Source organism: Lissotriton helveticus, chromosome 1_1 (assembly GCF_964261635.1).
Source record: "Lissotriton helveticus chromosome 1_1, aLisHel1.1, whole genome shotgun sequence".
Taxonomy (NCBI): domain Eukaryota; kingdom Metazoa; phylum Chordata; class Amphibia; order Caudata; family Salamandridae; genus Lissotriton; species Lissotriton helveticus.
The window spans coordinates 2,000,128,938-2,000,149,923 of record NC_136057.1 but is presented as its reverse complement, the minus strand read 5'-3'; the positions used below and the strand labels follow the sequence as shown (position 1 = coordinate 2,000,149,923).

General features: G+C 41.4%; 1 protein-coding gene across 4 annotated transcripts in view; it reads right to left on the bottom strand.

Annotated features, from left to right (window-relative positions):
• CDC14A (cell division cycle 14A) overlaps positions 1-20,986 on the bottom strand; it is a 436,445-nt gene that overhangs the window by 14,666 nt on the left and 400,793 nt on the right. For all 4 annotated transcript variants that reach the window (XM_078644521.1, XM_078644501.1, XM_078644511.1 and 1 more), the window contains one exon: positions 10,632-10,679. In XM_078644521.1, the coding sequence (XP_078500647.1) occupies positions 10,632-10,679 (48 nt within the window). The remainder of the gene's footprint in view (positions 1-10,631; positions 10,680-20,986) is intronic.

Below are 20,986 nucleotides of genomic sequence, written 5' to 3'. Positions count from 1 at the left end.
TTAAAATACAAAACGCTGCATAATGCAATTCGTTTTCACTAAATACTGTTTGTATTTTAGCCAAAGTAAATGAAATAAAGTAATACAATTCCTAATGCAGCAGGATATCAAAAAGTACTTCAGCGGTGCAATTATATTTAAAAGTTAAAAATAATGAAATGCCTCAATTTTGAAGACAGTTCACAAATTGGAAGGCTGAAGAGTTCAAAAATAGTAGACAATCAGGTAGCAAAGGGGTAGTCTAGAAATATGGAGCCAACTGAGGACCTGATTTGCCTTTTCTCGTATGCTTTTTTTTCCAAGACTTTCTCATCAAGGAGAACATTTTAACAGTTCTGGGCACAGTGTCAAATTATGAGGTGGCAAACAGATCCAGTGTGAACTAGCAATCAATAATTCTGGGTACAATTGTTTTTCTTCCATTAGTATCTCATCCCTCAGCAAGTGGGGGGCATCTAGTTTATTAGAGACTTCACTTATGCAGCACCTCCGATGCCTGCAGGAATCCCCACTATCCTTAAATTATCCTTATATTAATCCATCTTGAGCAGTTTTTTTTTCCTCACACTTGCATTCAAATTCAAGGCTCTTCATGCATAGAATTTGCTCTATTGTTACTTTCTACAATTTAAATTCCAGTTTCCTAACCTGTTCTTTTATCTGGGTTATTGTCTCAGCAATTCCCGACCTTTTTGAACAGGACATCTATCTTTTCATTTAATGCTCAAACCTTTTCACTTGTTCTTTTTGTGTAGTTAATCTATGTAACTTCCTCTTATATCAACAAGCTTTTTCATAGATGTTTCATGGTATTGTTGGTGATTATTTTGGTACTGACTTGCCATTTGGGTTTATCTGTTCTAACTAATGGTCATGGTGAAAAGATATAGATGTTAAGATATCGAATTATCTAGCATGACTATTTCTATAAGAGATTTTTCCTGGTTATGGGCATGGCTCATCACTTTCTGCACTTTGCTCATGTTCTTCGTCAGACTTTCTACTTGAGGTTTGCTGAAGAGTCAAGCATTGCCTTTAACCTATGATTTTGCCTTTGGTTATGTTAGGTGAAATTTTGCTATGACAGGCGATATCAATCTCCTTTGAATTCAACTTTTCTATATCCGTTTCTACATGCTCTCCGCACTTTTTTGTAGACCCTATGCCCCTTAGGTTGCTTACTATGACTTATATCAAACACCAAAAATGTGAGGGGAAATGCGTGAAAATTGTCTAACCACTAGCAATAGTTAAGGGTAGCATTCTAAAACACCGGTTCATTTTTGCCTACTATGCCATCTCAGATTAGACCCAGCGATATGCAAATCAACCATGGTGCTGCCGCAAGAAGAACAAGTGCACAAGTAACCCAGGACTGGTTTCAGCCTAGCTGGGTTGCTTCAGTTGGATGCAGCTTTTTTCCAGTGGCACAGGTCTCATGTCTGGGCATACCATTTGCCACTTTAGGGTGTTGCATCAACCACACAAGAAGTGTTGGCAAAACAGTTGAACCACTAGCAATCCCTTGGGTGCATTCCAACACATCAGGATTTGCCCACTATGCCACCTAGCATTCCTCCCACTGCTTTGTGTTTCTGGCGCTAATATTTAATGTCAGGTCAGCTGGACTGAGCTTTGTTCGAGAAGTCTAAACTCTTGTCTGCTCAGCGAGAGGCATCATGTTCGGTGTACCAAAGTTTTTCATGTGAGGAATATTCCACCCTTGTTTCTTTGGTTGCTGGAGGTCTAAACAGTCTGCTCTTTTAATTTTTATAGGTTCTTCCTGTTAGCAGTTTCCTTGGAAAAAACCACGGCCATAACATTTCCCCTTACTGTTATGTCCGCCTCTTTTCTTGGAAAAGTACTTTATCTGATTTCAATACATTAAAAACACTTCTTCTCCAAAATACTCTTAATTAAGCGGAAATTGTACTTCTTCCAGGGATTAACCTATGTACTCTTCCTTCCTCCTCAACTGTATTTCTTTTTCTAGGAGGGTCCGCCTTCTGTTGCACCAGTGAGGAAGAAAAATGGGAGACCATGTACTAGGCTCTTTGTTCTGCACACAATATCACTTTTTCAAACTCCGGTTAAGAAAGAAACTGCAAGTGCAATGCTTCAATTACTTCAATGTTATTGTCTCGAGTATTATGCCTTAACTGCCCCTTTTTGTTTTAATATATTTGTAATAATTTGTTCAGCTTGCCTTGGGCACCAATCTCTTCCGGTGTCAACATGCGCAAAGACGGCGGCAAATTGGCAAGCTCAAAAGTGGATGGCCCATCCAGGAATAAAATGCGTCCTTCATTCAGTTATTCCTCCTTGCCCTTAAAGTGATTGCTTGAAGTCATAATATATTATGGTAAAAACTGGCCCTGATCATCTATCAAAATGCAGCATGCAATTACATTAGAGTACTGGAAAAGGCACACTGCAAGAAATAAAAACCTGGCAGGTTCCTAACAAAAACATTTCATTACTTTACAAATCGGAAGGAAAATAATATTGCTTACAACATACACTCTAAATAGTTCCACCAAGCACTCAAAGTATTACATCAAAGTCCACAATTTTCAATTTCTTCAAATTTTCTTCTTTAATTCCTTCATCCAACGTAAATGCAATTCTCAAACACAGCCAACACGTGTTTCGTCCTGTCAATCTGTGACATTAGACATCTTCAGGGCTGTAAAATTACAATATCCATGGTTTAAAGCGGATTCTATACTTGTTGTATACATCAACATCATTATCACCAAATACAATAAAATAGAATAATCAAAAGTCACCGAGTTTCCAATAGGAAAGAAAAAGTAATTCGAAAGACAATACCTGTCACCAAGAAGAAACCTAAATCGCCCAAGTGTGACAGAAGAGTTTGCCAAGTATGCAGAACCACAGGTTGAATCCCATAATAGAATGAAATAGTCCTTTTTAGGCGGAGTAATAAACATACCCCTTAAACATCAAGTTCTTCTTAATAGCCGTAGTCATAAAAAGTAGTACTCCAAGTGTTTCTAAAATGTAAAAACACCCCGATCACAAGCCACTCCTTCAAGATAAAGTATACTCAATATCCCATGTACTAAATAAAACTCACCAATATAAAGAATCTATGAATCACGTAGCACAAGTTTCACGGTTAATTGTTCCTAAACCCACATATCATTCCAAAGGGATCAAAATCACGTAATTGAATTCGAGTTTGTAATTTACTCTGTAAATATAAAGTATTCCAACCTTAAGTACGAACTGTTCGTTATAGTAACCAAAGCGACTCAGCACACCACTTTATTCATCCTGACAGGTAAGACCGTGGTTGTGTTATGAATAGAGTGGTGTGCTGAGTCGTTTTGGTTACTATAACGAACAGTTCGTACTTAAGGTTGGAATACTTTATATTTACAGAGTAAATTACAAACTCGACTTCAATTACGTGATTTTGAGCCCTTTGGAATGATATGTGGGTTTAGGAACAATTAACCCTGAAACTTGTGCTACGTGATTCATAGATTCTTTATATTGGTGAGTTTTATTTAGTACATGGAATATTGAGTATACTTTATCTTGAAGGAGTGGCTTGTGATCGGGGTGTTTTTACATTTTAGAAACACTTGGAGTACTACTTTTTATGACTACGGCTATTAAGAAGAACTTGATGTTTAAGGGGTATGTTTATTACTCTGCCTAAAAAGGACTATTTCATTCTATTATGGGATTCAACCTGTGGTTCTGCATACTTGGCAAACTCTTCTGTCACACTTGGGTGATTTAGGTTTCTTCTTGGTGACCGGTATTGTCTTTCAAATTACTTTTTCTTTCCTATTGGAAACTCGGTGACTTTTGATTATTCTATTTTGTTGTATTTGGCGATAATGTTGTTGATGTATACAACAAGTATAGAATCAGCTTTAAACCACGGATATTGTAATTTTACAGCCCTGAAGAAGTCTAATGTCACAGATTGACAGGACGAAACACGTGTTGGCTGTGTTTGAGAACTGCATTTACGTTGGATGAAGGAATTAAAGAAGAAAATTTGTAGAAATTGAAAATTGTGGACTTTGATGTAATACTTTGAGTGCTTGGTGGAACTATTGAGATTGTACGAAGCCGCTTGTTGGCTTTACAAGAGAGTCGTGGTAACTGGCTCTTGCCCACTTTGAGCACCAACTGGACTTTATATTGGTGACTTACTTATACACGCTGTGCACTCCTGCGTAACTGTTACCGCTGTTTGTTGTTAACATACACTAATGTTATCAGTTGATTCTGAACTCCAAAGTTGTGTTTTAATAATCAGGAATGTGTCGGTTCTAGATAAGAATTGGTCTATACAAGTTCTTTTTAATCCTTCAGTTTGCTCAAATTATTCCATTGCCTAGAAGTGGTTTTCTGAACCTCTCCTTATATTAAATACAACATTTTGCTGATTTTATCCAACTGGACAGACCATTCATGTCAATTCAAGGTTGCTAGTTACCAACTACTCAACTTTGCCTTATTATCCATTCAACCTCTACCGATAAGGTCAAGGACCACGGAGCTAACTCAATCACTGGTTTTTGCATACAACTGGTCTGTACCATGTTACTTAGCACCACTAAGTATACCTAGCCAAGAATAAGTCTCATGGTTAAACACACATGCACATGCTGAACAATAATGCTAGCTTCATACTAATCTGAGCTCTTTAGTTCCACCAGTTTGGCTTGGATACAGATCCTAACATTGCCCAATTCCAAATCTCCTCACCCATGACTCCTGCTGCATGCTAGCAAGTCGAGGAATATGACCAAAATGTACTTTCTGTGTATCAGATGAAGATTCAAAACTTTAAAATAAACCAGCCATTTGACTGATCCAGGAATCTCACATGGGCCCTCCAAGTGGGATAAATACTGCCCAGCGAGACAGTAGGTCATATTTCACCAGGACTTTAAGAAGCTATTCATACCAGTGTTTGGAGGGACATTTGATGGGAATTAAGCTTTGCTAATGCATGTGACCTTTTAGGTAAGGGTGATAACCCTGGAATCTGAAGGATCCTTACTGCTTTGGCAAAGCAATAGAAGAACTGAAATGTCCAGAGTGGAGAGGAGCTGACCAGACTGCCAGTTAAAACAGTGGGTGCTTAGAAACCGTTTCATTTATCCCCATTCAATTTAACAGGAGAGACTTGGGGATTAGCAGAGACCTCAAATGACCTCTTCAATTGCATGTTGATTGGAGGGAAAAAAACTAGTCAACACCAGGTATTCCTATTGAAATGGATATCAAGACTGTTACGATTGACCTTTTTTTAATGAAATAAGCACTTAAGTATTTACTTTGTTAGGGTGGTAGATGTTTGGGCTACTGTTACAAACTGCTACATTGTTATGCTTTACCTGGGAATTTAGTGCCATTGACTAGAACATTTTTCAAACACTTCCAAACATTATATTAAATCCATCAGGTCCACAAAGTCGCTCCAAGCATTTGCCATGCTTTCCAACACTGGCTAGAGTTTGTTATTTACAAATGTAGCAGTTTGTGTGTACAGACTATAAATATTTGTGCTCATATTTGGGCCCAACAAGGTTTTCACACATTCTCGCTTCACTGTGCGTCATCAAATCCCAATCTTATTTGCAGTTATAGCACAGGCTAGGTGTTTGCTTTATTGTATTACTTACTGAGTTATACTGTATCTGATTTGCTATCCCCTTTTACCGTATAGAGTAAGCCTAGACTACTCATCGCTTCCCTGGATGGTCAAGTATATTTCACAAGTAAGGTAAGGGATGTTGAAAAAGCATGAAGAAGAAACCCAAATTATGAGCACAGTATCTAAGGCAAAATTATAGTTACCAAATCAAAAAAGGCTGAACTGAGAAAGAGGAGAATGAGTCAAGAAAGCAAAAGTATGTTAAGAGAAAACTATTGATCAAGGAGAAAAGAGCAGACTGTTTACTTGCCATCAAATTCCTGTTTTTAGGTATAAAGCAATAAAAAAAAGTGTGTGTTACTATGTACAATCACCAGATTACAACACCTTCTCAGCACTGCACAATGCTAAATAATTTAACTGCAAGCAGAAGACTGGGTTTAGAAGAAAAAAAAGTGACAATCTTGTGTTTCACAAATTTGCGACATGGCGTCTAATTACCTATAGCATTTAATTTGATTAAGGTTCCCTTGAATGTTGAAAATAACTAGCCAGTAACCAAAGTCTGATGTTATGTGTATTTGTTAAACACGATTACCAGTGAGGGTATACTAGTTCTGAACTTATGCCTTGCACCACCTATGGTAGGTTGGTTAATTGAAAAGCAACGTCTTCAGCCTTTTTGTGGAGTTCAAGAAGAGAGAGAAGGAGGCTCGGATGTGGAGTTGGAGGACAATCCACACTTTAGGAGTGATGTAAGAAAACACCTGTCCTCGTGATATGGTTATGTGTATGCAAGCAGGATTTCTGCTGAGTGGAGGTGCCTAGGTCGTTGGATAAAGGAGATGCAAATCTTCAGGTTATAGGTGGTCTCACAAAATAATGCATGGAGCGCTAAAACAACTTTGGATTAACACAAACTAAACTGATTTAAAATGCTGGCAATTGGGTGGGTACTCACAAACATTGATTGATTGATTGAAAATAATTTATAACGCGCAAAACAATAACCCGGAGGTATCAAGGCGCCTAACCATAAAATCAGAAAGTAGAACCATTCATCCATTACACATAAGCTTGCAGGAAGAGGCGAGTTTTAAGTGCACCACAAAATGCCTGTAACGTGGGCAAGGACCTGAGATCCAAAGGGAGTTCGTTCCACCATTTAGGGGCAAGGGTGGAAAAGGCCCTACCACCCCATTTGGCTCTTCTTATGCGAGGGGCTGACAGAAGCAATTTCCCGGAGGAACGCAAGTTCCTTCCAGGGATGTAGTTGGAAATGATGGAGCTTACTCCCGAGTCACTGTTTTTTGTGATGACTTTATATGTCATACACAGGACCTTGAACCGTACTCGGTATTCTACCGGAAGCCAGTGCAGTGTTTTCCTGGCTAACGTAGCCGAAGTACGTCTGGGAGCATCCAAAACAAATCTTGCTGTGGCATTTTGAACCACCTGTAAGCGCTGCAGGAGGCTCTTTTTTAGCCCCGCGTACAGCGCATTACAGTAGTCTAACCGTGAGCCTATTAATGCCACAGCTACCTGTTTTCTGGATTGTAACGAAAGATATTTCCTAATCCTTCGCAGGGTGTGAATTAGGCCCCAACAGGTGGAGATGGTTCTGCTCACCTGTCCATTCATATCCAGGACTGGGTCTATCATCACCCCCAGATTCTTGGCAGATGTTGTGGGGGAAGGGCAAGCTCCAAGCGAGTTGGGCCACCAGCTGGCTGACCAGATGTTGTTGTTCCCTCCGAACACCATCACCTCAGTCTTCTCCCCATTCAGTTTAAGAGAGTTCTGAATCATCCAGTGACCAACCGCCTCCATACAAGATCTAAACTTGGAGGCGGTCTGCACGTCTGAATGGGAGAGAGAGACGAGGATCTGGGTGTCGTCAGCATAGGAGACTACCTCCATCCCGAAAGATCTTATAAGTCTGGCCAGTGGGGTCACATAGATATTAAACAGGGTCGGACTAAGAGCCGACCCTTGAGGGACCCCACATAGCACAGGTCGGGATGGAGATAGAAACTCACCCAGTTTGACTCTTTGCTCCCTCCCAGCAAGGAAGGAGGTCAGTAGATCTAAAGCTGCCCCCCCCACCCCCACGTCCCTCAGACGAGATGTAAGTACTGAGGGGGAGAGGGTGTCGAAGGCCGCAGTCAGATCCAAAAGGACCAGGAGGGTGGTCTGGCCCCCATCCACTGTCCTACGGATGTTATCGAGCACAATGGTGAGGGCCGACTCAGTGCTATGTTCCCTCCTGAATCCGTGCTGGGAAGAGTCCAAGCAGCCCGAGCATTCCACAAAAACCGCAAGATGCTTGTTCAGATGTGCCTCAAGCATCTTTGCCGGAGCGGGAAGCAACGAGATTGGACGGAAGTTTTTTAAGACCTCCGGGTCGAGGGAGGCCTTCTTTAGCAGTGGTTTTACCACTGCCTTCTTCCACTCCAAAGGGAAGACACCATTTCTTATAGCTAGATTCATTATTTCTAGCAGCGGTGGTAAAAGGGTCTCCCTACACTGCTTGATGATTTTCAGTGGGCAAGTATCCATGGGGGAACCAGATTTGATCTTATTAGTCAAGATTTCAAGATCCTTCAGAGTAAGAGGTGGAAAGGAGTCCAGGGTGCCCAATGAAAAGGGGTCGGTGGCTAGCATATTTATCTCGGCCATGGCAGTAGGCACACTAATACAGGCTCTTTGTTTTTCAAGAGCTAGGTGGATGTCCTCTATCTTAGTGTGGAAAAAAGAGGCAATCCTATCGCATAAATCCTGCGAAGGTACGACGGGGTCAGGGGCTTGTAGATTGACAAGGGAGTCAACAATTTTGAAAAGCTCCTTCGGTGAGGAAAGCGAGGATGTCAGGGTTACAAAGTAATCCTGTTTAGCCTGCACGATCTCTGCCTTATATTTCCTGATAAGGAGTTTGTGAGCCTCTTTATTCTTGAGGTCCCAGCTAGAGTGCCAAAGCCTCTCCATCCTCCTCACTTCTTGCCTAAGGAGCCTGAGGGAGTCAGAAAACCACGGGGCAGATGGTCTCTTCCTGGCTCGGCGGCGGGTCAGTGTTGGGGCCAGTTCATTCATAGCCTCAGTGATAACATACTCAAAGTGACCGACTGCGGTCTGTACATTATCCATGCCCGTAGTGGAAAGGCTAGCAGCCCAGGGCTCAAAAGAGTGACTGTTAATATTCCTAAAGTTTCTAGCCGTTTCCACAACGTGATTTCCCTTTTTGCCTCCTTCCTCCCTATCATACTCCAGATGAAATGGGACTGCAAGGTGATCAGACCAGGACAAGTGCAACGGATCCTTAGTGGTTAGGCGGACGTCAGTTGAAAATATTCCATCTAGCATATGGCCTGCCCGATGAGTGGCCCCGCGGACTAACTGCAAGAGTCCACAGGATGCCAGCCCCTCAGTAAGACTTAAAGTGTCAGAGGTATCATGTCGTTCTAGGTGGTAGTTAAAATCGCCAAGGATGGTAAAATTCTCTCGACCAAAGTATGGTTCCAGGGCCTGTAGAAGACTGGAGGTAAAACCAGTTCGCGGGCCAGGTGGTCGATATAATAGAATACCATTAAGGAAAGGGCGCTGTACTTCCTTTATGGTAAAATAAAGGGCTTGAAAACACTCCGGGAAGTCAAGAATAGGTACAATATGGCATTGTAAGTGATCTTTATAAAAGATCGCTATGCCCCCTCCCACTCGACCCTGCCTGTCAAGTCTAGCCAGGCAGTACCCTTCCGGGAATGCTTCAATTAGGTCGGGACCAGACGACTCTTTAGCCCATGTTTCGGTGACAAATACAAGGTCAGGCATTCTATCCAAAACCATCTCCCTGAACATTATCTTATTTTTAACAAGGGAGCGGGCATTAACCAGAATGCCTTCTACTCCCTTGGTCCTAGATGTGGTGGGATCCGAGTGGCCAGAGGGAAGATGTTGAGGGGAGTTAATAGGCCTAGGGTTAAGATGGCAGCCACATTGTAGAGGAGAAAGAAAATCGGCAGGTTCAAAAGAATGCATACAACCTGATCTGCGAGGTTTCAGGCGCAGCATTTCCTGCAGGGAGTAGCTATGGAAAGGTGATATAGTATGATCGAAATCCAGAGTCCAGCCGCCCAGCGCGTCCTCAGCGCGGACGGGCGCAGACGGGCTGGACTCTGGCGTGACTCCGGCGTTACTGCGGCGCCCACAAAGCGCGTACACGCTGCGCGTCATATCCATACAGTTATGAAGGGCTCTAGTGAGTCCACGTGATAGGCTTCAGCCAGTAGCTGAAGAGCGACTACCTCGACCCACCCAAGATGGCCCCCAGGTCAACAAAGCGCTGGGACCGGGCTGCCCAAATGGCAGTGAAAGTGGCGTAGTGCCACAGTGTGAGGATGCGGTCCGTGACTAAAGAACACAGGTAGGGGGGACTATGAAGTTTTAACAATTCTAAGATATATTTAAAAACAGGGGAAAAACCGAACAACTCAAATAAATAAGCGACAAAACGGGGCGGTTAAAAGTTATAAGTAGCCAGTAACAGCACGCTTCAGACGAGCAGCGCTATGTGCACAGCAAAGGTTCAAACATTTCCAACGCATTTTTGGAGGATAAAAGCATGTGCCAACGTAGATCTAAAGACTTTGGAGTAAATATGCTTTTAGAGTAGTGATCTAAACAAGAGTAGGGTAGGTAAACAGATTTCCTAACAATTAAAAATATTTTCTATATTAAAAAGGCAACAATGTTCAATTGTGCATTTTCCCTGACCCTAAACCGCCAGATTGTTCAAATATTTTTGTGAATCCAAATTTTTTTTACTATATATTAAAATCCTACGCTTTGCCTGCCAACTTGTAGATTTACTCAGTGTTTTGTGAATTGGGCTAATGCAGTGAAGAATCATAACTGAACAATCACAATGGTGCAGATTCCTTTACTCACAAGCAATGCAACAATGGGGCTATGAAGTCGGCAAACATACCTGAAAGGCTGAGAAGTTGATCTAGTGTGCATTTTCATATCGTCCATCCTAAAGAAAGAATACGACTGTGGTTAAACACGAGTAAAATGTAAAAGTTTATCTAAAGATTACAAAACAAAGCACATCAGTGATAGCAACATAATTTGATGTATTACCTGATTACCCTGTTAACTCTTGATCAAGATAGTTTTCTTAACAAAGAACATGTTTCATGAAAGCTTAACTTGTAACACTTTAGTTTTTTCCGTTAGCTTTCATTGTAATCCAGAAAGAAAAGGCTTGTGGGCTAGCTCCTACTTGGTGATGTCAATACTCAAAAACCTGGCAGTTGTGGTATCATCTAAAAGATGAGTTAGTCTGCCTGGTAGACAAGCAAGTTATACCCGCAACTCAACCATCTGAAGTAAAAATCAAAGGAGGAGACTTTAAACAGGGATTGTGACAATGCCAGGAATTAGTTAATAAGTAACATGCAATCCGAAAAATCTTCAAGGTTCGCAACCTCCGTAGATAATCCCTTTTGAAATATCCTTCTCAGGATGTTGATGATAGAGTTTTTAGCGATCAACACACGTCCTAATTCACTTTCAATTTCCCGTCCCTTCTGAACTGCCCTTATCAATCCTTCCTCTGCTACACCCAAATTTCTCTGCAGTGCCATCATATTTTGTTTATCCTCCTTATTAAGATTTAATGAAAATCGTAGCGTCTCCCCTCTGATCCCTGCCTTCAGGGCGTCCCAAAGCACATTGATTGCAGTACTACCTATATTAGCCTCCAAAAGCCCTGGTATCCACATAGTCATGTGGCGAAATATTTATTGTTTAACAACAATGCTCTTTTGAACGTCCACATTTTTACATTGGGGTTTATTGCCCCACTTTCTATATTTAGAACTAGAGGGTTATGATCGGATAGGACCCGTGGTAATTTTTCTATTGAGCAATTAGAGCTCACAGTGCTTGAGACAAACATATAATCCAGTCTCGCATGTATAGAATGTGGATTAGAGAAGTAGGTAAATCCTGGATCATTCGGGTGCAATATTTGCCAACAATCTATGAAGCAATGGGTCCAACATAAGTTTTTAAGAGCCTGAAACACTTTTGGTTTCCTCCTCCGATATTTGAATCCCGCTTCCAATGACCAGTCACAGGGAAGGTTCAGATTGTAATCGTCACAAACTATCAATGGAAGAGGCCAGTGAGCAAGCTCATTAGAAATATAATCCAGTACATTCGAATCATCACTAACATTTCCATATATTGTACATAATGTAATTTTATCATTGTTGTACTGACATTCTGTAATTGCCCACAGCCCATACTTCTCAGATGAAAATCGAACAAACTGCAACCCACTCCCTTTCACCAAAATGGCCACACCTCTAGTCCTTACTCCATGTGTTGTTGCAGTAATCAGTCTATACCCTAGTGTATTAAGTAGATACCGTTGTAATCCCTCGATGTGTGTCTCCTGAATACAGATATTAGCCCCTGTCATTTGTAGTCCCGCAGACACTCTGTCTTTTCTTAGAATCATTGAGCCCACATATATTAACGGTGAGGATTTTCAATCTAGCCATGTTGATTCTTATCGAGACCTGGCTGTGTAGAATTCTTCTCTCGGGCCACCTTCCACCTGTATATCTCCAGCCATTTTCTATCTTTCTTATATCCAAGTCGGTCCCTCTTAGTTACAACCTGTATATCTACCACCTGTTTGAGAATTCTCTCCCTCCCCCCATCCTTTAGGCAATCAGGCTCAGTCCTGAGCCTGTATGATAGTGTCTGAACTATCCTCACCCACTCTCCACTTCCCTCTCCTCCCCTCATGTTCAGGCGTGCTTTTAGCCATCATAATCCTGATCAAAACCAGTTATGTTACAGAACGTGCTCTTAGAAAGATGAGAAACAAAATCAAGATGAAACAAAGGTAAAGCATCTAATCTAGGAAAAAAGAGAAAAAAACAAGGGGGAAAGACATATGTTATAACGTGAAAAAACAGACCACAGGCAAAGACAGACCAGTCACAAGACAAAAACTCCTGGTCACTACCCCATTGCCTTCCATATTAGCACATATTTGCTCTCAGCAGCCCCAGCTTTCCCCGCTGTAATCTCCTCTAACACTTTCTGAGCTTGTATTTCAGAAGTGAAATGATAGTTTCGACCTTAAAAGAGGACTTAACTTAGCTGGATTCTGTAAAAAAACAGCAGCTGCTGTTTTTTTAAATGGTGAGATAAGTTGCCTGAGCCTATAAGTTCTCTCCACTGTGGCGTGTGCAAAGTCTGGTTTTGCAAAAAATTAGAAATTCTCCCAATTCTTTTTCTTGTTGGGTCTGGCCAGATCATAAACGGCCTGCTGGAGCCGAAAAGTTCCAAAATAGATTAATATGTCACGTGGATATGGCTGAGCGTTCGAGGGGCGTTTGGATATTGTTAAAGGGAATCTATGTACACATTGGATTTCTTTATCCCAATCCCAGTGTGCTTGTTCTGGCAAAGAGTTTTTCAACATATTTATTGTGAATTTCCTGATGTCACTGCCTTCAATGTTCTCCGGTACCCCTAGCAGCCTCAGGTTATTGCGACGTTGGCGATTTTCTGCCTCTTCTAACTTCCACATCACATCCTACAATGTACTCTCTTGGGAGGTATCCTGCATTTTCACTGCATCCATCGTAATTTCTAGCACTTCAGTACGATTTTCCACCATGCTTGGTCTCTCCGCTATCTCTTTACAGGTTTTCCCAATTTTGCGCATTGAGCCTTGTAGTTTTCTTGAGGGCAGTCGTGCTTGTCGATTTTCCATTTTGACCTCATCTTGGAATGATTTTAGGGATCGTAAGATCAGTTAAAGGGAAGGCTCTGCAGACTGTTCGTAATTTCTCTGTCCGGCCATACCCCCCGAATGTTCTCTGGACACCCTCCCCATCTCATGTGAGCCATTATGGGGTAACAGCTGTGTGGCTGAGTAGTCCCATCCAAGTTCTCCCTCTTCCTCTCCCAGATTTCTCTTGCGGTTGTTCCTTTTTCCTTTCAATATCCAATTTGTTCTCCTAGGTAACCTTCTCCCCCTTGCTGGCTATAGTTACTCAAGGAGGAATCCCCGCAATACACGTCATTACTACTGATTGATACCTCTATGTCCGACACGCCAGACTCCTCATTCAAAGAGAAGAATTTTTCCATAGAGTCGGGGGAGAGGTATGCCGCCATCTGTGTACACCCTTCTGTGAGAGCAAGTTGAGTTATCTAGTTTATCACCTCAGGTTTACTTATCGCTTTTGTAGTTATTGCTTATATTTTCCTCAACCTTATCCCCTTCTTGGAGGGCGCGGACAAGTATCTCCGGAGTTCCCAGCACAGTGTTGTCACAGTTTGACCCCAACAAGACTCGCTCCTCCTGTAGTTTTGGCATTCTATCCTGTGAGAAACTTTGAGGGTTCACGGTGTTGGCTGTTTCCTCACCAGTAGAGGTATTGCTTGAGTCAGCCAGCTTTCCTCATGCCTCGTCTCCATCCCCCTCTCTTTCTCATTTCCGCTTATGCCCACAGGTGAAAACAGACTTGTTATAACAACCAGCTTTTTACCCTGCTCTCCGCTGTCATGCCCCTCTGAACAATACTTTTATTGAGCTCAGTCTTATCCTTGTATGATTTGTTTCCCTTACCGGTACGCGGTTCACATTTCTTTGAGTCCGTGTCTGTTTTCGGATCAGTTACCAGTCGTGCTGGTGCCGGCAGCTAACTCGAGCGCGTCTTGCTTCGACCTCCTCTTGCTGTCATGGCCTCTGTGGAATGAGCTTTGGAATCTCCACCAGAGTCCTCGTTGCTAGGAAACTCCAACTAGCAGCGTCACTGATTCCTCATACTGAAACTGCAGTCAGCAGTCGCTGGGCAAGGGATTCTCACCACTCAAAAGTTTCAAATTTCGACAGTAAAAAAATGTAATTTTCCGACAGGGGTGCCCAAGCTCTCCTCGTTTATTTGCGGTGTTTATTGACCCTTTCATCTGTAGACTTGAGAATAACATGTTAATACCACCAATATGGTCACCAAACTGGTCAACAAAAACATTGGCTTATGCGGATGTCATTGCCGTAGTCACCAGTGACCCTGTCAATGCGATAGATGAGACAGAAGAGGAGGCTAAAATCTTTGGAGGGGTATCAGGATATAAGCTGAATCAAGATAAAACGCAGATAATTCTCAATCATAAATCAAGATGAGAGATGACCGAGTAGTGGGAAAAGCTACGTATCTGGGTGTTAGCAAAACAGCAAAATTGGATAGCTTAGTTAATAACAATCTTGAACCATTAATACAACACACGAAAAAAGATCATATACGATTTCATAATTTTCATCTACCCATTGGGGCAGATGGAACGTGATCTAAATGCTTTATTTTTATCCAAAAAAATTATATTTCTTCAGGACAATATGTTTAGAGTTTATTCCTCAATTGTTTACATCTACGAAAAGCATATTTTCGCGGTTTATATGGGGCTATAAGAGACCACGTAGAGCATGAAGATTTATTACCTTGCCTAAAGATAGAGGTGGATTAGGCCTTCCTAACTTTAAACTTTGTTATTGGGCTACCATATTAAGATACTTTATTGATAAGGACTGACAACAGAACAAATATTAGTATCCCAACACCGCAAGAACTTATATTGGGTGATGAAACCAGGGGGTGACGTTGGCGGCATTCTAACGATAGTTACTTTAAGAGAGTCCGGTTTAAAACCCTTTTGGTATTCACAAAGTTTGGAACAATATACTTAAAATGTTGGGAATTGGGCCGCTATCTTATTATACACTGTTATTTAAAAACGACAATTTATCAGAGATTTGGTAGGATGCTTGTATGAATAGATGGATGCGGGGAGGGATCATGCAGCTAGGTTGTTTCTACTCTACTACAGGGCAGAAGTCTTTTGAGGAATTAAAAAATTATTATAAACTTGACCATAGGGATTTCTTTAAATTTCTCCAAGTTAGGGATTTTTCTGTTGAGAAAAGGGGGTGGTGGATCCAAATTTAAAAAAATCCAAATCATAGAAATCCTACGCAAAAATACAACAGTAACTATTGGAGAAGTCTACGACTATATGAATGCTTCCTCTCCAGATGATATGGATAAATGCTTCTTAACCCCTTCGACGCTTTTGACGAGCCCAGCTCGTCATGGAGTTTCCATTGACTTCAATGGAAATTACATTCAAAGCCATAAAACACCTTAGCATCCAAGTGGTTAAAATGGCAGGCTAAATTGGAGGTTTAGGCGGAAACCTTCTACCATTCTTATGAATTATCTCAGTCTCTCTTAATGTCTACCAGATTACAAGCCCAATTCTACAAGACCTTTTTTCAATATATTATACACCAAGTAAGATAGCTAAGTGGGGGTGTGGGAAAGGAACGGCATGGCCACACTGCGCTTTATATGAAGCCGACATTATGCATATAATCGCATCATGTGATGTATTACAGGAGTTAATTAATGATTTATCAGGTTTTTGTCAGAAATTTTAAGAACAAGAATAGAAATCTCAGTGAAAGAAATAATCCTAGGTATAGCTAGAGTAAATCGACCAAAAAACATGCAAGGTCTGATCTTTGGGTCAATGGATGTCCTAAGGATATGTATAGCTTCAGCGTGGCTGGATCCAAACCTGCCGGTGTTTCAACAACGGAGAGTCCGATTGCTGGCGACATGTAGCTTAGAGGTAGCTATATATAAAAGAAGAGGGCATAATAAACGCAAAAAAGGGTTGGAAATATGGGATCCTTTAATGCAGTGGATGCACAGCCATAACCGGTGTGGATAGGTGCCTGTATGCGTACTGTATATAATGGTGAAAATTAAACCTGAATTAACCACAATTTGAAAGTATAGATTGTGATGAACACTGTAGCACCAGCAGAACTAAGATTTGCTATTATGATATTTACGAAATCTGTCACAAAGTTATGTTTATGTTTAATGTCTGAGAAGGGTGGGGGGCACGGGATGGGGATTCGTATGTATAAAAATAATAAATAATATATTTTTTTTTAAATGAACTATCCTTCTCAACCAAACAAGCACACTCATTAAAATAAAAAATAAAAAATCAATAATTTTGCCATTTGGTAATTCTATCTTGCCAAGGGAACACACCTATGAATACATACCATCCTGCTCTCGGTACCCATAGAACATTACACTGGTGAACAAATACAGCAGCTCACATAGGTGTGGTAAATTGTACAGCAGATTAACCTAAATAGAGGAAATGGATGATGCCACGGCTCATGGTGTGGCAAAAGGTTCTCTAATGCACAATACAAATTAGACAAAAAGAAAGCGAGAACATTACCTGCACAAGCATTTTGCATGGTAGCCAACATGACTTGCTTCTATCCAATGTGTAGTAGTAGATAACCACTTAAAAAGAATAAACATTATCTACATTGGCATGAATTTCACACTCTCGCTGGCATTTTCAAAAGCAGAAAGGTAACTGAGGGAGCATATGGTCTAAGCTCCGTGCATAAGCAAGAATGTTTGGTACACGCTAGAGGGCATCACACATTACACCGGCAGGTATTTTGAGGAAACCTACTTTGCAGGGAGCAACTTCGATTTCCAGCAGTCACAAACAGAGTACTATATATAAATCTATGAGCTGCAGACAAGTGTCACAAAATCTGAAATATGGGACCAGAGTGTGAAAATGGCTCAGCCATTTTTATTTTTCAGTTTTTAGGTCTCGTGAGCCAACGTGCATGCGTGGTCTCCGAGACTTAAGGGACTTTCAGAAATGCTGCCAAAGGCTTTTCCAGGCGGACGGATTGCATACAGTGCATGTGAGCTGGGCGCGTGCACATCGCAACCATTTGACTTCAAAGGAAGCCGATTCCTCCCCCCCCTGCCCCGCAATGCTGCTTCCCCGCCCCCACCATGCTATGCCGAGAGCTTGTTTGTTTATCTGAACTTGTGCTATTTCGGATCTGCCAGGTGAGAGTTGCTGCATCATGGGAGTAACCGGGGTTTACCGTGTGTCGGCATTAACAAAGGACACGCGAAAAGATGCCCAATCAAATGCGCACTTTTAATATTTATTCTTGTGGCCCACCATTATTAAACGAAAACTGAATTTGGAAATGAATGTCCAGAGAGATCACCGCACATATTTAAAGGCATTTTCTCTACCTCGCTAAGCGTTTGATAAACCATCGAGTTTGGAAGACCCGCTGGTACCATCTAGTGCTTGCAATGTCGATGTGGCTGTAGTGAATCAAGGACTGCGCGACTGATGGCGTCAGGCTGGCTAGCAAATCTAATTTGTGACGCCGTACAACTAAGCAGCCTAATGTAACACTTTAATCTTAACTCCGGGAAACCCCCAGCAACGCTCTGAGATCATGCTGCACATTTTAAAACCACAACCAGGGGTGGAAGAATATATTTAGAGTACATGAGCCATGTTTGTAAGTGCGTAGAAAGGCACTGAGGGTGGGGCCCAAATACACTCTTAACTGGAATGTAAACCTAGTTTATTTGATCTGTAAAGAATACGATTTTTCGCTTTTGTTCAGGTACAAAATGTGAAGCTGGTAATACTTGAAACCGAATGTTGCTCACTTGTGTAAATGCATTATTGGAACAGAGCTGCGTTACTAATTTCGAAAAGTGGCCAATGTGTCATTCTTCTCCCTTCGGTACGTGTAGTTGCTGAGATTTCCCTTTAGGCTCAGAATTTATGACCTGCAGGGTACCCCCACGTACACGTCTCTACAATAGAGGCTCAGTTGTTATGGATTGAGGGGGTCTTGTGGAAGGAGTATTTGATCTCAAACATGAGTGGAGGTCTCCATTAGCCTTTCACAAAGACTTTTTGGGATTAAACACAAAGCAGACACACAAGTAAGAACTCGCAGGGGGTAGACACCCACGGTAATATTCCTCGAGCCTTCACTTAACATGGAGAGATCATGTAGGTGTATGATGCTCCAGAAAGTTGTGCCATGAATGGGGAATAATCTTCCAAAGCAATGGGAGGTAGGGTAGAGCCCCTTCTTGCACTCACAGCGAATCAATCATAAACTGTGCACACACTCACCCCTATCCCCAAAAAACTAGAGGCAGCAAAACCTTAATCTGGCCCTCTCAAGTATTACAAAACAAAAAACATTGTACTTAGTGAATAAAGCTATGATACTTGCAGCACAGTCAGAGAAAAGATGCCAAATCTTTAAATCCGAGCCCGCGGAGGGAACTGCCTGAAAATGATCAATTCTAGCAAATATGTTTTGACTACTAGATCTGTGCTACAACCCCCTATACCAGTGGTTCCCAAACGTTTTAGAACCATGACCTTATTTTTAGAACAACAATCTTCGTGACCCCCTGATATTTAATGGACATGAGGCTGACAGTTTTGTTTTAGTGTAACTAAAGCGTCCTGTAGTAGTGCACTGTCATTTACAAACTGATCATTTTCCACTGAAATAGCCACTAAGTGTGCATACACATGTAGTTTTACTGATAAAACTATCCTGCACATAAGTTGTGTGTAAATTGGGTTTCAGTGATAATTTATTAGCTGTGCACCAAACAGAAAAGTGTCTTGATTTGTTTTGACCCTATTAAAAATCTTTGCTTGCATTACACTTCAGAATTACAATAAAATGTGCTTCATTTTTGCTTTCCTAACTGCTGAATGTGAACAGTTCATTTACAGGTATTTACATGTTGTTGTGTTACAAAAAACCGACACCCTACAGCCTTTTGTTTGTCACACCTGCACCCCAACAACAATGTCACATAATTCACTTTACTTTTCTTTCTCTGACTATAAAGTGAGCGAATTGTGTAAACCCCAATCCACAAAAAAAAAAGAAGCAAAATGGCAGAAGACATAACCTGACATTTGACCTCTGATTATGAAGCAGCAAATGTGACAAAATAAATACAGAATTTAAAGGCATTTATAATTATTGCTTGGACTTCTGGGACTCACGATCTACACTGCCCTATGCCTTTATGGGTGAGGGCCATATTGCGGAGAGGCAAATAATGAATCTCTGGTAAATGAAGAATCAATGTAGCCAGTAGTATAGTGAAACAGGCTAAGATTTATTAACAAGGTAGGACTCTCAGGTAACAGGTAAAGATGGTTGTAAGGAAGCACCATTGGGAGCAGCATCCTTGTTCTCAGCCCACGCACTCCAACTGAGATTCACTCGACCAGACACACATCAGCATTCTAATTACAGCAGTCACTCTGGTTGAGTAGCAGGGGACAGAACACTAAGGGGAGAATGTTTGGCGTAGGAATGAAGATGCCACAGAATCCTCTTATCTAGTATGAACGAATGCTGCTCTGGGTAACACGAGTGCTTCAATCATACACAAACACACCATGTTACATTTTCAAATCCAAACAAAATATTTTTCTGTAGTGCAGAATAAAATAAGGATTCTAAAGAGATATTAACAAATATTTAGTAAAATGGAGTAAAAAACAGATTTAAAAATGCCTGCAGTAGAAGTCTCACATTAGTCCTATCACCTCAAAAGAAAGCAGGACAGTTTATGGATGAATCCGGACTATAAGCTTTCCAAGAGTTCGGTCTGCAAAAGGAAATGAGCATTATCTGTGAGCTTGGCTATATCCTTCGTGCTGTTAGGAACAAGTCTTTAAAAGGACACACCAAAGAAGAATCTGCTTTAGCACCAAGGCTCGTGCTTACTGTGCAAAAAGAACTTTGCAGATGAGCAGAATCCAATAAAGTATTTGCATTACCTTGTTGGAAACCAGTATAAATCTTGATGGGCGTTTTACTTTGCTACTTCATGTAGATGTATTGGCCTCGAGTGCTCAACACAAGAACCAAAAATAATGTGTCTCTATTTCTATTGGAATGTGCGACAGATTAACAAGTAGAAGAGAAAGATGTACCTGTAAAGTGCTACCTTTCAACTCTTTAAGCTGAAAAAAAGTGACCAAAGATACTCGAAAAAAGTAAAGTCACAGTCTTGTTCTGCGTTGCTGTCCTTGTTCGTCCAGTACCCCCAAGATCAGTAGAGTTGAACTTCCCCTTTAAGTAGTGTTCCATGTGGAAAATGTTCTTTGGAATGGTCGCTTCTCTTATTTGTAATGTATTAGCGGAGTTCCTCACAGTTTTTAGGTCTCGCTGAGCTAACGCGCATGCGTTGCTCTGCAAGAGTTAAGGGCTCTCAAAAATGCTCCCAAAGTCTGCAGGCGGATCGGGCACAGTGTATGTGCGCCGGGCGCGCGCACCATTTGTCCGCCTGCAGCCTTTGGGAGGACTTTCGCGCCTGCTTTGATGTTCTC